Raw genomic sequence first — 14,084 nt, forward strand, 5'->3', positions numbered from 1 at the left:
ACAACATCAATGTAGTGATTCTGCCTGAGGTTAGTCCTTCTCTTCATATGGTCTGTGATTAGACTAGCAAGTGCAAGCTATCTGGGAGGAAAGGGAGAGGAAACAAAACCGTCCCTACAATTGGAAGCACGTGTGAACTCATTTTAAAAAATGTAAAATTAAAGCCAGATAGTCACCGTAGTTGGTTAGTAATCACTGCCTGTGCCTTAGCTTGACTGTTCTTAAATTCAGTAGTTCCTAACAAAGTGTTCTTACAGGTGTGGTTTTTTTCTACTAATATTCAAATTGGGGGTTGTATACATTCAGGTTTGTCAATTGTGTTATTTCCCAAAATACTGCACAAATATGGATTACTATAAGGCCCGTTATATGGTTACGTCTACTAGATTCGCCGTCCAAACAGGTACATCCACACGATGTGAGTGACATGCAGGCCAATGGAAAAATGTCAGCCAAAATCCAACAATAAACAGCTTTCTCCATGCTGTAGTGCCCCTGAGCTCATTCAGCTCTACTGTTTCTATTTGTGCTGCCTCATGTGATACCAGCATAAATATCTTTGCAACATATTCCTATGCTTTTCAGCTCGGAGCTAGGTTAAGCTTCCAACCGTGGTGCAGACATACTGAAAGAAGGCTTATTCCTTTAACTTTTGTCATGTTAAATATAGAATGTGTTTATCGTGTCTCTCTTCAGGAAGACATCTTCTAACAGCCAATGAATAATCAAGCCAAAATAGAGGAGGTTAAGTTGTGCTCATTTTATCAGTATGTTCAATTATTTAAATTGCTAATTGTCATTTTAATATGTGCATATTGGGAATTTAGCAATCTTTTCCCATAAAGATGATTTTCAACTGGCTTAGTATAATGAAATCTTATTGCTTTCACAACCGAAAGCTTCTACAGCTTTTTAAGTCACTTTTATTGCAATTGGCTGGTGTTATAAATTAGATTTTCGAGTATTTTGATTATGAAGGGGAAATGGAGTTCAGTTGACTCTAATCAGGGTTCCTGCCTGCTGACCTGGTTACCTGTGCCACTGCTCTCTGTCATCCTCTAAACATCTGTTCTTTGACCCATTTTCCTTGCTGAATTTGTTGCTCCAGGGTTAGTTCTCATTCCTGTCCTCCGATACTTAAGGAAATAATTGACCTTTTAAAACAAAATAAAAAAGTTGTGCTTGAATTTCCTATGCACTGTGAACACCCTATAACTTAGTATAAATAGTGAATGGAATGGTGTTTCAAGACTACTATTTCTGAAAAAATTATATTCTTTGATTTGACAAATGCTAAGCCTTATGAAGATTTATAATGATTGTCAGCTTTTGCTGAATTCAAAAACTGAGAAAAAGCACTTACATGTGAAATTGTAGAAGTATATTGTACTTGACAATACCTACCCTTATAGATAAAGAGTTAAAAAAAAATATTTGCTGAAAGGCATAAATTAATTTCAGTAACTACAAAGGATGTTCAAATTGTAAAAATAACAGAGGAAGTAAAAGCTGTCTGGCATGCCAAACAGACTTTAATGTGATTATTAGGTACAGGTTTTTTAAATTAAAGGCAAAGAGATCTCAGATTTCATACTTGTGAAGTAATATCATTCACTTGTCTTACAGGATTTAAACTGATTCTGTTTGCTCCTGCAGTCACTAATCTCATGCATTTGTGTTCCAAAACCAGACTGATTGGGATTTGCTGCTTGTATAGAAAAACACTAAGGTAGACAGCAAAACAATAGACACGTGGATATATTTAAGCAGACATTCTGAATCATCATGAAACCCAAAAGCATAAGGTTTGGGGGGGTGCATATTTTGTGGTGTGTCTCGTATGTCCAAGCAACAGTTTCATCCTTTAAGTCTGACTGCGTGAGTTCATACTCATTGTACTTTATATGCCATTCTAAAATAATTTCATATTTTTGACAAATGCAAGCTCATTACCTTGCCAGCAAGAAAACATCTGGATGAGAAATGAGCCATATGTAAAAGTTCATGAATTTATTAGTTTTTTTGCTTCTGGGGATTAAGTGTTTTTCCTAAGTCTGTTTTACTTTTCATTTTGTATACCATGTCTGTGTTAACTCAGTTATTGTGCGGATATTCTGAAACATTCACCCTTAGCAGCTTGCATATATTTATGTAATCAATACTTTTTCCAGTTGCTTATTGAAGTATAAAGACCTAGCTCTGGATTGAGGTCCAAAAGAGGTTATGAATATCTAAGATGGGATTTAGATTGTATGTAGGTCATGTAGATCCCTCAATCTGAGAGTGAAATCTTCAAAACACCTGTCTAATCCCACAGACACACCAGAAGGTCTCTGTTGATACTTGGAGGGGAGGAAAAGGTGGCTGCTGTTTACAATTCCCTCATTGCACAAAGTTTTATTCTGTGCAGTCCTACAGTTGCCCCTACAGTTTTTGCAGAATTGGGCAGCAAATACATCTTACACCCAAATGCAAAATGGATTGATTTCCTTCTCATAAAACATTCTTCTCACTTAAAGGAGAAAGTTTTTTACAGAAGGCAGCGGGAAACCAACTTTTAATTCAAACAGATGTTTGTGGGGTGGTCAAACCAGTGCTGCTGCAACTTTTCAGGGTGGCTTGAATTAATGTAATGTCCCATGTACATCTTGGTGAGCTGGGTTTGAATTCCATTGCAGAATTCAAATTTTCTGACTCTCAGGAAAGGTGATGCATTTTGCATCAACAGTCTCAAAGTAAGATGTCCAAGCAGTTGTTGCAATGAGCATTTGAGCTAAACTCCTCTCTTATGTGAGTACCAACAGTATTGACTGAAGACTCTCAAACGTGGATTTTAACTGGGGGAAAAAAAAAAAAAAAAAAAAAAAAGGGGAAAAGAAAGCCCAGTATGAAGTCTCCAGCATCATGACTATTCTAGTTGCTGAGTTCTTCCTCTTTCTGTGGCCTGGAAAAAAGGAGTAATTCTTCTGATGCTTTAAATTAACTACTTGGGCACTTAAACTAGAGAGATGCCGGTATTCTACATCTGGTGATATAGGCTAGGTTTGCCTTTTTTGCAGGCCACATCTTAAATTGCCTCATAATTAAACTCACAGTTGAGGGAATTTCTGTTGAGGTAGCTACCTCTTCTCCATCTGCTGTGGGCTAAGTTCAGAATCACACAGGCCTTCAAAGTCCATAACCATAAGAAAAACAGTGCCGTTGCTGGCTGCGTCTGGTTGGTCTGAGCAAATGCAGTGAAATTCATAACATAGTTCTTTCAAGAATAAAAGCATGTTGTCCTTAAAATACTCATTTGCTATGTTAGCATTAAATCCAACATGTAATTTACACCATGGATAAAGACTAGTTATGTTACATACTTTTGGGAATGTAACAATCTACTAAGCAAACTGTTATAAGCAGTGCCAAAACAAAGGTACATCTTCTGATCTGAAATATTTCATTTCAAGAGATCTGGCAAGTTGCAAATTAGGGCACTTGCAGAAATGGAGTATGATTCGGCTTGATGCTTCAGTATTTGAAGTTTTGCCAATCTGTAAAAACCTGAAGATAATTTTAGCAGCCCTTTTAGTGTATGTAAGGGAAGGCAGTTGATAAAGCAACAAATTTTGAGTCTGTCACATGAAGATAAAGAAATGGGTTGTTATTGTTGTCTGACTTGGGTCAAACAGTTCTTGATACAATTGTGGTTGCTATGATAAAGCTATTTAGAGCTAGACTGGAAGAACAACTCAGTGCAGCAGGTGGTATTTTCGTTATAAGGGGAGAACTTCAAATGTGGCAATTTATTCTGTGCTCTTCTGGAAGGTTAGATCTGCAAAACCCTACTACTTTGACAAAGACAGGAAGGCATTAAAATCCTTCTGTATCTGTCTTTCCTTTATCAGAAAAATGTGATTATAACTCAGATTAGCCCCAAAGATTCAAGAAATTTCTCATTGCTGCGTATTAGCCTCAACTACTCACAGGCTGTCTCCACATTGTTTTTTTTTTTTTCCATAATTCCACAGATCTTGGTGTTTTTGCAGGACATAGCTAGATGGATACAGGAAGGTAACAACTGGGTGAACAGAGCACTGCTGCTGGGACAGCAAATTTCTGACAGTTGATGGTGAGAAGTTGTCAGCTTTAGCAAATATTTAGAGAACTCCTGCTCAGGAAGATGCTAAGAATAGTAAAAAATTTTATCAGAAGCTCCAGTTTTCAGTAGCACAGTAACCTCATCCTTCCTTGCAAGAAGGTTATATACACTTGGGAAGCCGAGAGACAAGGGTTATTTCTTCCTCTACAAACCCCACATTATTTTCTCAGAATGTTGTCAGAACCTGAGAGATTTGTACTTTTGTAAGTATCTGGTGTAACCCTAATAAAAATCCTATTCAGAGAAGGAATCCTATTCAGAGAAGGAAGGTAGATTGTTGCCCACAGGATATTGCCAGGAGACAGCAAAATGGCAAAGGCTTGAAAGCCCCGTTGATGTGTGCCCTGCGAAGCTGGGCTGGTCTTGGTGCCGGGAAGGGTCAACTGAAGTGATGGGCAGGTGGCTGCTGCTGTGGAAATGGGGAGTTGCCCTTCATCTTCTGCAAAAGGGCTGTTTCTCTCTGTTTGGCATCAGTGGGATCACTGTACCTGGTTTTACAGGGTTCTCCTTCCAGGTCTGTCACAGTTCCGTGCCTTTTTTATGCCTGCCTTCCCTGCAGGATGAAAAGCAGCCTCTCATTCACGTGACAGCAAAATTTCCTTTTGCTTGTGCTACTGAGAGTCTTTTAAGCTGACTCTAAATAATATTTTTTTTTCTCCTGTCCCATCTGAAAGAGGTGGCAGGTGTCTGGGATAACAAGAGATTGAACATCTGGATGGTCACAGTGAGGAATGTTTTTACTGCTAGGTGCCTTGTCGAGTAGTAGCTAGTCTTGTGATCTGGACTAATTGTCAGCCGTAGAGGAAGAAACCAGCTCTGCCTGGCTTTCATCGCATAAAATCATCCCACTAATCCCACTTGCTTTCAATAAAATCTTTTTGTAGCTGAAAAGCTATTGAAACTGAATTCAGAAGGGAGTTCCCAGAAGCAAACTGTTCCTGTGGCTTCTTTCTGTATGATGGTTTGATTCCTACTTCTACTTTGGTTGCTTGCATCCAACTTTTTCTCTTTTTTTGGTCATCTTGCTCTGTCTATGAAAATCTGTTTCACTGTGCATGTGATTACCTGACTTTATTTGTGACTTCTGTTATCCCTGGGGACTACAGGGACGCCTAGGTTTTTTTGGGCATAGAAACAGCAACATTTAAAGTTGATTCCCATAAAATAATGGGAAAGGGAACAGACACAGTGTGTCTGCTCAGTAGTACAAACACTTGCAGGAATATGAGATCTGCCCTCTTCTGTTTTAAATCAATTTCACAGTCTTGATCCTTATTATTGAAGGTGTCCCCAGACCCAGAATTTCTTAAGGGCTGTCTAATACTCTGGTGAAAGCCGTTGTCAGTAACAGCAGGCTTTTAGCACAACTTTTCACAGTCATGATAAAACCTCATAATATAGTATACGTTAAAACTGCAATTTCAAAGCATTATGCAGGAACAATCAGCAATAATAACTAGAAGAGTAATTCTCAACTGCTTCATACTTTGAATAACAGTATTTCCAAGTATGTTGTCTGTTACCTAATGAAAAAGTAGTAATAGAAGCGAGTTATGATAAGAAATTGAGTAGAGAAAGCAATGGAGCAACTTAAGTTGCATTTTTTTTTTAAAAATCACTGTTAAGAACTAGCTAAGTAGATAACACTACTCACCACTGGAGATGAAACTTAAATTTATTTTAAGGATGTCGGAAAGTATGGAGGAACTGGCAACAGAAGAGTCTGCAAATTTGAGTGGCAAGAGCAAATATTAAACTCAAACAGATCAAATTGAAATACGATTTCATATGTTCCATAGGTTGGATTCTTAATAATCCTTAGTAGTTTAATACTGACACGTTATGATTCTTGCCCTGTGTCAGCATCTTTAATAGCAATGACAGTTGAAGCTGATGGACAAATAAATCTTAAGTCTAAATAAGTGATACCTGAACTCCAAATGAAAAGAGCTGGAGTAAACATGAACTGTACATAGCACCGGGTAAAGGACTTGCAAAATCATCCGTATGAAGAAGAAAGCTGACCGAAAAAAAGAGAATAAAAGGCAAATAATCTTCTCATGTAACCTGTGAATGATAGTAAAGCTGCGAGTAAGAAGTGTGATGAGTTGTCAAATTTATGTCAACTGAAGGTACTTGTTTAGTGTTTGAAATTGTAGATTTTCAGTATCTAAACCATACAGGCAGTTGTTATTTCCAGCTTACCTGGTGAATGTTCAAATTGAAACTCCATCAAAATATGGACAGATAGAATGCCTTCAAAAGAGGAAATAGTAGATGTGATAAATGAAGTAACTTTCTACAAATGCTACATCTGGGTCACCAAGTTATTATGGCTGAAGTTATTAAAAATAAGATAACCTATGGCAAAACCGTTACTTCTGAATTCTTTAGGGGAAACTCATGGAGGAAATGTGAAATGCCAGTAGGATCTAGGAATAAACCAAAATCCTTTGCTGTTCTAGTGGAGAAGGCAGGTTTAGATGCTAGTTCGATTAGATGTAATATGCAGCGAAATTTATATCTATTCCGGGATACCTACACTAACCTAATTTGTGAAGGTCTGTCTTGTAAAGGAAACTTCAGTCCACCTTATTGATTTGCACCACTTCAAATGCAAAGTTTATGTTGCATGTGTAGTCTCAGTTTGAAAGATAAGATGATAATTGCCAACCTCTGGAAACATCAGAGGTTCACCATGGAGAACACCAAACATTGGCATTGAGGTGGCAGCTTGGAATACCTGTCTTTGTCTTTGCTTGCAGTTTATGCTGCTCTATTTTGTTCAAGGAATCTTTTCTTCTCTCTTTTTCCTGCCTCCTTGGCCTTATGAGTAGGCTGTAAATCTTTGAAAGAAGTACTTAAAAATAGAAAAATGGTTTAGAAACAGTTTTCTGGAACACATGAATATGGATAATGCCTTCTTATAATTGCAGTGAATCCACTGCATCATTGCAGTAAGCTCTGAAGGATCAGCTACTTGTTTGCATGACAAGTTCTTCTCACTCTTTTCAAAATAATCTATTATCATCCAGTTTATATAACATAATTTCTACTTAATAGATGGATAGCAGAGCACCACTAAGGATCCATTCTGTTCAGCAGTTAAGAGTGAATTCCCCTCCGCTCAGTCTGTTGAAGCATTGGCCCTATAGAGACACTCTGCTAATAACAAAAATGGAACATGAACATTTTAATTTGGATTATTTTAGACTATAAACTCTTCAAGGAAGGCAATTTCTATTAGTGGAACACCTGTTTCAAGGAGGATCCATCCTGTTGTTTCAAAATCAGGATCATGCAAATCATAGACAGAACTGTTAGTGCTGCTTGAAATTATCTGTTCATATATTAGTATTCTGAGATTTCTCTTTGAACAATTAAAACTTTATCATACTGCAACAGTAGAAACTGCAGTTTTCCTATGCCAGATGTCTACATCTGGGTAAAGGTTTTGGTTAATTAGAGTTGGGATTTTTTTGTTCATGGAGTTTTCATCTAAACTTAATCATCCCAGAAAATGAGGCTTAATTTGTAGGGAAAATAGACCACTTTGCCTTGTTAAGTCTTGCTGTCATTTCGTTAAGGAGATGCACTTGCCTGTTTTTAAAGCAAAGTCCTGCAATTTCATGGGTGAAAGGGTGAGTGGGAGGAACCGAACAGACTAGACTAGAAGCAGACAGTACCAAAGTATTTTAACTATTGAAGTACTCACTTATGAATCTTGTCATGGAACAAAAATCCTGAATCTTTATATTTTCTTCTTCTTCTTTCAGCAAATAGCTGTATAACCCCCTGGCTGCTCTATATAGAGGATAATTGTTAGCGTTAGCTAAAACAGCAGAGGTCTGTGCTGTGGCTCTGAAGGTCTTAATGACTCATATTGTGGGTAAATATGATCCCACGTGGAGGAATTTTTGACTTTGTAGGTGATGTGGTTTTTTTATTTTTGCCCTGGGTGGCACACTGGCAAGTGCCTTACACTGAACGGATGCTAATATCTGAAATCCCAGGTTCCAACAGCAGGAAACACAGGATGCCCGTCCCAGGTAGTACCGGTTCCAATTCAGTGTGTTGCCTGTTTACATTTTAGGTTTTGTTTGCATGGCTCAGGCTACTTGATTTCAATTTCCAGCTTTTTCACAAAGACCTCATATTCAAAAAAACTGAAGTTGAAATCTGGTATTCATAAAATAATTTCTGTAATTAAAAAGTGTGTATATTTCTTTGAGTGCTACATTTTGAGATGCTTTTACGTGGCACTTGAATTTTGGACTCTGGATCATTTGATATAACACAGATGCTAAGTGATTAAAAGGATCTTAATTTTAAATGAAGCCTGTCTTCTGTGTTATCTATAGCAGGGTCTAGAAATTTGGGATGGGGAAGCCCCTTGTTCTGGGTGGGGAGAAAGCCTTGTTTGTTTCCCTCCACCAGATTTAGCATTTTCATTTTTACTTAAGTTACTTTTCTCCTAGGACACAGATTTTGGTATCCACGGAGAGGTTGAAGCCGGCAGCTCTCCATCTTTTGGATTCTCAGTAATATGCAGGACTGCAGGCCTGTCTGTTAGTGTGCTTCATCATCCGGACCTACATGGGTTATTTCATTCTTTTGTTCAGTATTGAGAAACTAATATATAGAAGATAACTCACTTGTTTCCTTTTCCCCCCTCTCCTTGTGGTATTTTTAGGTTTAGAGAACTGGGACTTAACAATGAAAGAAAAATAAAATTTTACTATCAACTGTGACGTACTGTGATGATAGTAATAGAAATGTGTAGCATTGCTTACATTATTTTAATAAGCTAGGAATGTTTTAGAAAGCAAAAAGTCTAGGAAGTTACTTTTTGCCAGTTTGGGATCCATACGTGAACAAAGCCAGCAGAACACCATCAGCCTTGCCATATTTAATGTATGTTCAATGTTGGTATTTTGCAGGAAGTTGCTAATGAATTATTCAATAGCCTCAATAACGTAATTTTTTTAATAGTCCTTTTTTGTTGTTGTTGTTTTCATGCAGGTTACCATGAAAGCCAAACAACTGAAGGATTCTGTTATGTATACACCAGGTGTGTGCTACTGGGTCCTCACTGATGCTTATAGAAAGCGGTATATTTGGATTATAGCTTTGCAAACATGGTGCGTGCTGTGCCTTTCAGGGTAGGCTTTGCAAAGAGAATTTTGCAACCTTGCCTTGCTTTGAGCAAAGAGAACCGATGGGTATTCTGAGGGAATGTTTCCCTTCACCTACATCCTCCCAGCCTTTCTTATTCGTTTTTTTGTGGGTTTTGTTCGTTTGTTCAGGCTGTTCTGTTATGTTTGTTTATAGCAGTGTGGTAATTTACTGCTACTTCACATATACCAGATAAGCTCATATTTGTCAAAGTTCTTTGCTTCGTAACAAATACCTTGATTTCTCGATAAGCATTTTCCTTAAGCTCATAATCCAAAAGAGCTTTTTCTCCTCTATGCACTATTCTGGGTACCTTTTATTTGCGGGCTGTTCCCTGCTTGTTTGTGGTTTGTTCTATTTTTTAGAAGTGTAACAACCATACTTGTAACAGGTATCATTAGACTCTCCGAGCTTAAAACGCTGGCCCAGAATTCCAAGAATGTCAAAGTCAACGTGAATTTGCCAGACCACATAATCACCCAGCGAGAAAGGGAGGAGGAAGAGGAAGAGGAGGAAGAAGGGAACTACGATCATATCCCAGAGCAGATGGATGTCCAAATAGACCAAAAGGAGACCATTGTAAGTGAAACTAGACACCGCAAACGAAAAATTGTCAAAGCACCTGAAGTGACTCTACCAGCAACGAAAGAGGTAGCAGAAGAGAAGGGCAGAGGAAGACGCCAGAAAGATTTTGATAACACAGAGCAGGAGGAAGAGAGTGATGATGAGAGCAGAAAAAGAGAGAAAAGCCGTGCCCCGGAAGAACTGTGGACTCAAAACCAACAGAAACTTCTTGAAATGGCCTTGCAGCAGTATCCAAAGGGAACGTCGGATCGCTGGGATAAAATAGCAAAATGTGTTCCTGGAAAAAGCAAGGTATGCGTAGTTTTGTTTGACCTATAGTATAAATTTGGGGGGAAACACATTTTCTACCGATTTATGACTACCTTAAGAACTGAGGGTCCATGCAGAAAGGTGAGGTCTTTACTTAGCCTATTGGTCCGGGTATAATCAACCTAAAGAGCGTTACTGCCATGTTTGTTGATTTTATTTAGTATATAGTTTCATTTAATTCCGTTTGTTTGATCTATTACAGAAAATGTTGAAATACCTCCTGTTTCATTTAAAATACCTACCTCTCCTCTGCCTTTCAGATCTTCAATTGCAGGACAAATTAGATTTTAAAACAAATTTTGATTCAAAGTTAGTAACCAAAAGCTGGTGAGCCGCTTTGCTTACACTTTTACAGTACCTTTCTCAACCCATCTCAATGAACAAACAAAATAAGTAATCCAGCTGCGTTAAACGCTCAATAATCTATCTAATGTTCTTTTTGTAAGTATAATCTTTTTAAAATAGCGTTCATTGTCATTGATATAGTTTCTCTGTACTAGATTCCATAATAGTTGTGATTGATAGCTTAGTTTGCTTGCTTCAGTCATTGTAGCTGCAGAAAATCCTGATGTTATTTGTGCCAAACGCAGTGTGAGAGAGCAGGAAACGTGGGGGGGATTTGAGTAGGTCTCTGGCTCTGAAACGGTTCAATAGTATCTGGTGTCAGTAGGCGTTAGTGACTGTAAAGGCTTGTCTTAACCTATCTGCAGTGTGGCTCGTACCAGAATAACTGCTCTGAAATAGATTTTGCAATACAACTCTAATAATTGCATTTACAGCCATTGTCAAGAATGGGCAACTGCTTTTTTGAGTTTGTGTGCTCTTCAAAGAGAGAAATTATCCACTAAGAAACATAAATTGCAAGTTCATTTATCTAATCCACTCTTCACTAGATGTAGATTCTCCTTTTGTGCAACTTTAAAAAACAAACAAGCAAAAATCCACCACCAAAACCAAAAAAACTCCCCCCAAAACTCCACACAACCCCCAGAATCTCGCTCTTCTAGAATGAGGTAGCCTGTATAGAGTTAAAGCAATACTAAAGTATCAAACTTTTAATTAATGCTTTTGTTTTTCCTTTTAGGAGGAGTGTATAGCAAGATACAAGTTGCTTGTTGAACTGGTACAAAAGAAAAAAATGGCTAAAAGCTGAATGTTCTGAGCAGAAGAGATGTAGCTCCTCTTTGTCAAAATGGGGTTTTAAATCTCATACGCAGGAAACTGCATTTTTGTACCTCAGTATTTCTATACGTCATGTGCCTTAGTAAAAGAAAATATCAATAAATCTTATACCATCTTACCTATTTTGTGTGTTGAAGAATGAAGGTGTGTTTTTGTGTTGGAGAGCTGCTTATGCAGATGCGTGATAACAAAGTTTTAGAAATTAGTGAACCTGCAGGAAAACCCACACTGATAATTGCATACTGGAACCGGTGGGTTACAGGTAATGAATATACAGAATATAAACAATTTTTAAATGTTGTTTTGAGAGAAAGAATTGATCTGCAACTGTTAAGCAAGGATGAGAGTATTGGAACTCTGCACTCAAAATATTTTTTTCTTTCTTGCAGCTATAAATAGCAGACAATGTGCTTACAGGTGTGTCTGCTGCTACACGAAGTGCCTATTCATTCTAACAGTATTTGGAAATAAGCAGTATTTCTAATCGTAACTTCCACATACATTTATACGCACCTGCAATATAATTCGTTTTTTATGAACCCTGCAGACTAATACACTGTGCTGCTGTTTGGTAAAGTTGAAATGGGTAAGAACACTAAAGGCCCCTAATTAAGGTATGCAAGGCATATACTTCATGACTGGATTTTAAGTACAGACTGGGACTTAAAAGCTAACATTATTGTGCTAAGACTTCTCATATCTGGGGGGTTTTGTATATGCTGGATTCAATATAGTTTGATTTTATATTTGAAGAATAGGTAATAAGGGTTATTCATGGCTTGCTATTTTGTTTTTCATAATTTTGGAAAAGTTTTACAAACCATAAAATGCTGGAGTAATGGGTACTTATTAGGCTGTAAATGATATCAATAAATCAGAGCGGTGATTATAGTCTTTTGCAAGAAACATTAAGGACTTTTCTAAAGAATTATTTACCACTTAAATTCTGATTTAATACCAGGATTCTAATAAGCTTTTGAGTTTTAGTTCAAAATTAAACTGAAAAAATCAGAGGACCATATATCTGAACTCAAAATTGGAGCTTAGTGGCCTGAAAATCTCCGTTAACTTTGTGCCATTTACACTCTCAATTTTCTCCAGTAATTGTTTGCCAATTGTGTTGCTTTTGACAGATCAGAACTGCACAAACTTCATCTCATTCCCATAAAACTTTAACGGAGAAGTAGTTAGGGAAGATGACAGTGTTCTGTATTTGTTCCTTACCAAGTGGAAGGTTTATGATTGGTTTTGGTCATATATGAAAAAGTAATTTCAGTTGGTAGAAATAAGGATACTGCGGAGTATTTAGTAGACAGAAAATAATGCATCTAAATTTTCTTTCACAGAGAACTTCACAGGTTGACTGCATTGGAAACTAAACATACCTAGAAGCTGTACTATGATCTGTGTGTGCTAATTAATGAAATAGTAATTCTGTGCTACTAATGCACCTATGAAGGAAGAGTGAGATGTCTTCAAGAGATACCAGGAAATCTTAACGTTAAAAAGGTATTAATCATCCAGAACGCTCTAAGATGACTATAGCGTCAATGCCAGATAGTTGAAATGGCTACAAAGAAAAGCTGGTAAAATGGTTGGGTGAGTTGGTGAAAATTAACTTGGCAGAGCGTTGAGAGGGCTGGGGTAGAAGAACACGAGCGAACGGAGACGTATTTGTTCATGAAAAAAATAGACTGGTGGATGGAATATTTCTGCTCTAAGTAGTGAGGCTCTGAAACAGCCTTCTGCAAACAGGCAGAGAAGTGGAATATGAAGGGCAATGAATGGTAAAAGGGAGCTTGAGCAGTTTACTGTGGTGGCAGCTCTGGTTACGTGTAACTTGAGGGCTGGCCTCAGGGACCGTTCATTCTGGGGCATGTTCTTGCGTCCCTGTTCAGTTTCTTTGAATGGAAGATCCGATTCTCATCCCGGTTACGCTTAGCTGCTCCGGAAGGGTATTCTATGTTTGATTTTACTGTAAAAATATTTTCTTGTGAGTCATTTTTAAAATGAAAATCAGAATTTGAAATACTATGTTCTTACCCTAAGGCCTAGGGTATCTTTTTCAAAACGCACCACCAGCCTGTATACCTTCAAAAATGGAGTAAAGCTGTACCTTGGTGTGTCTCTTGGAGAGAACCTCTTTAATGGTCAGAGGATGAATCCCTCAGACGAGAGGGGGTGTGTTCAGTAAAAAGAAGGGCAAACAGGAATAATCAGCTGTACTGACAGTAGCTGCCAAGTAACTGGAGAAGTAGCAGATCTTTGAGAAGAGGATTTGTGTTTCACTATATTTGTGAGTATATAGTGAATTTGTAATTCGCTATAATGCAATAAGCTGGTAATGTCTCACTGTTCAAAAAACAAACAAATCAACAAAACCAAGTCATGGGAGAGTACAGCCCCTGAGGGGAGGGGTTCCGCTCTGGGTTTACAAGTCTTCACCTGGAATGCTGTGCCTGTTTGGTGTCACGCTTCACAGAAGATGCAGACCCTGCAGAAGAGAGCAAAGAGAAAGATCCAGAGTCTACAAAGCCTGGTTTGCTGGGAGGGACAGAGGAATTGTTGGTGTTTGCTCTACGCTAGAGAGGCAGAGAGAAATCTTCAAGTCTATAGGGGGGAGCTTTGCACTTGCGCCATCTCTGTGTCTCTGTGATGTAATTAATACAGAACTGTTACGTGTCTGTTG

At 38.0% G+C, this 14,084-nt stretch overlaps 1 protein-coding gene across 1 annotated transcript in view; it reads left to right on the forward strand.

The window, feature by feature from the left end:
• DNAJC1 (DnaJ heat shock protein family (Hsp40) member C1) overlaps positions 1 to 12,279 on the forward strand; it is a 109,909-nt gene extending 97,630 nt beyond the window's left edge. The window contains exons 10-12 of the mRNA XM_074574497.1: positions 9,167 to 9,215; positions 9,711 to 10,195; positions 11,298 to 12,279. Of these exons, the coding sequence (XP_074430598.1) occupies positions 9,167 to 9,215; positions 9,711 to 10,195; positions 11,298 to 11,366 (603 nt within the window). The 3' untranslated portion in view covers positions 11,367 to 12,279. The remainder of the gene's footprint in view (positions 1 to 9,166; positions 9,216 to 9,710; positions 10,196 to 11,297) is intronic.
• The last annotated feature ends 1,805 nt before the right edge of the window (positions 12,280 to 14,084 follow it).

This window comes from Larus michahellis, chromosome 2 (assembly GCF_964199755.1).
Source record: "Larus michahellis chromosome 2, bLarMic1.1, whole genome shotgun sequence".
Taxonomy (NCBI): domain Eukaryota; kingdom Metazoa; phylum Chordata; class Aves; order Charadriiformes; family Laridae; genus Larus; species Larus michahellis.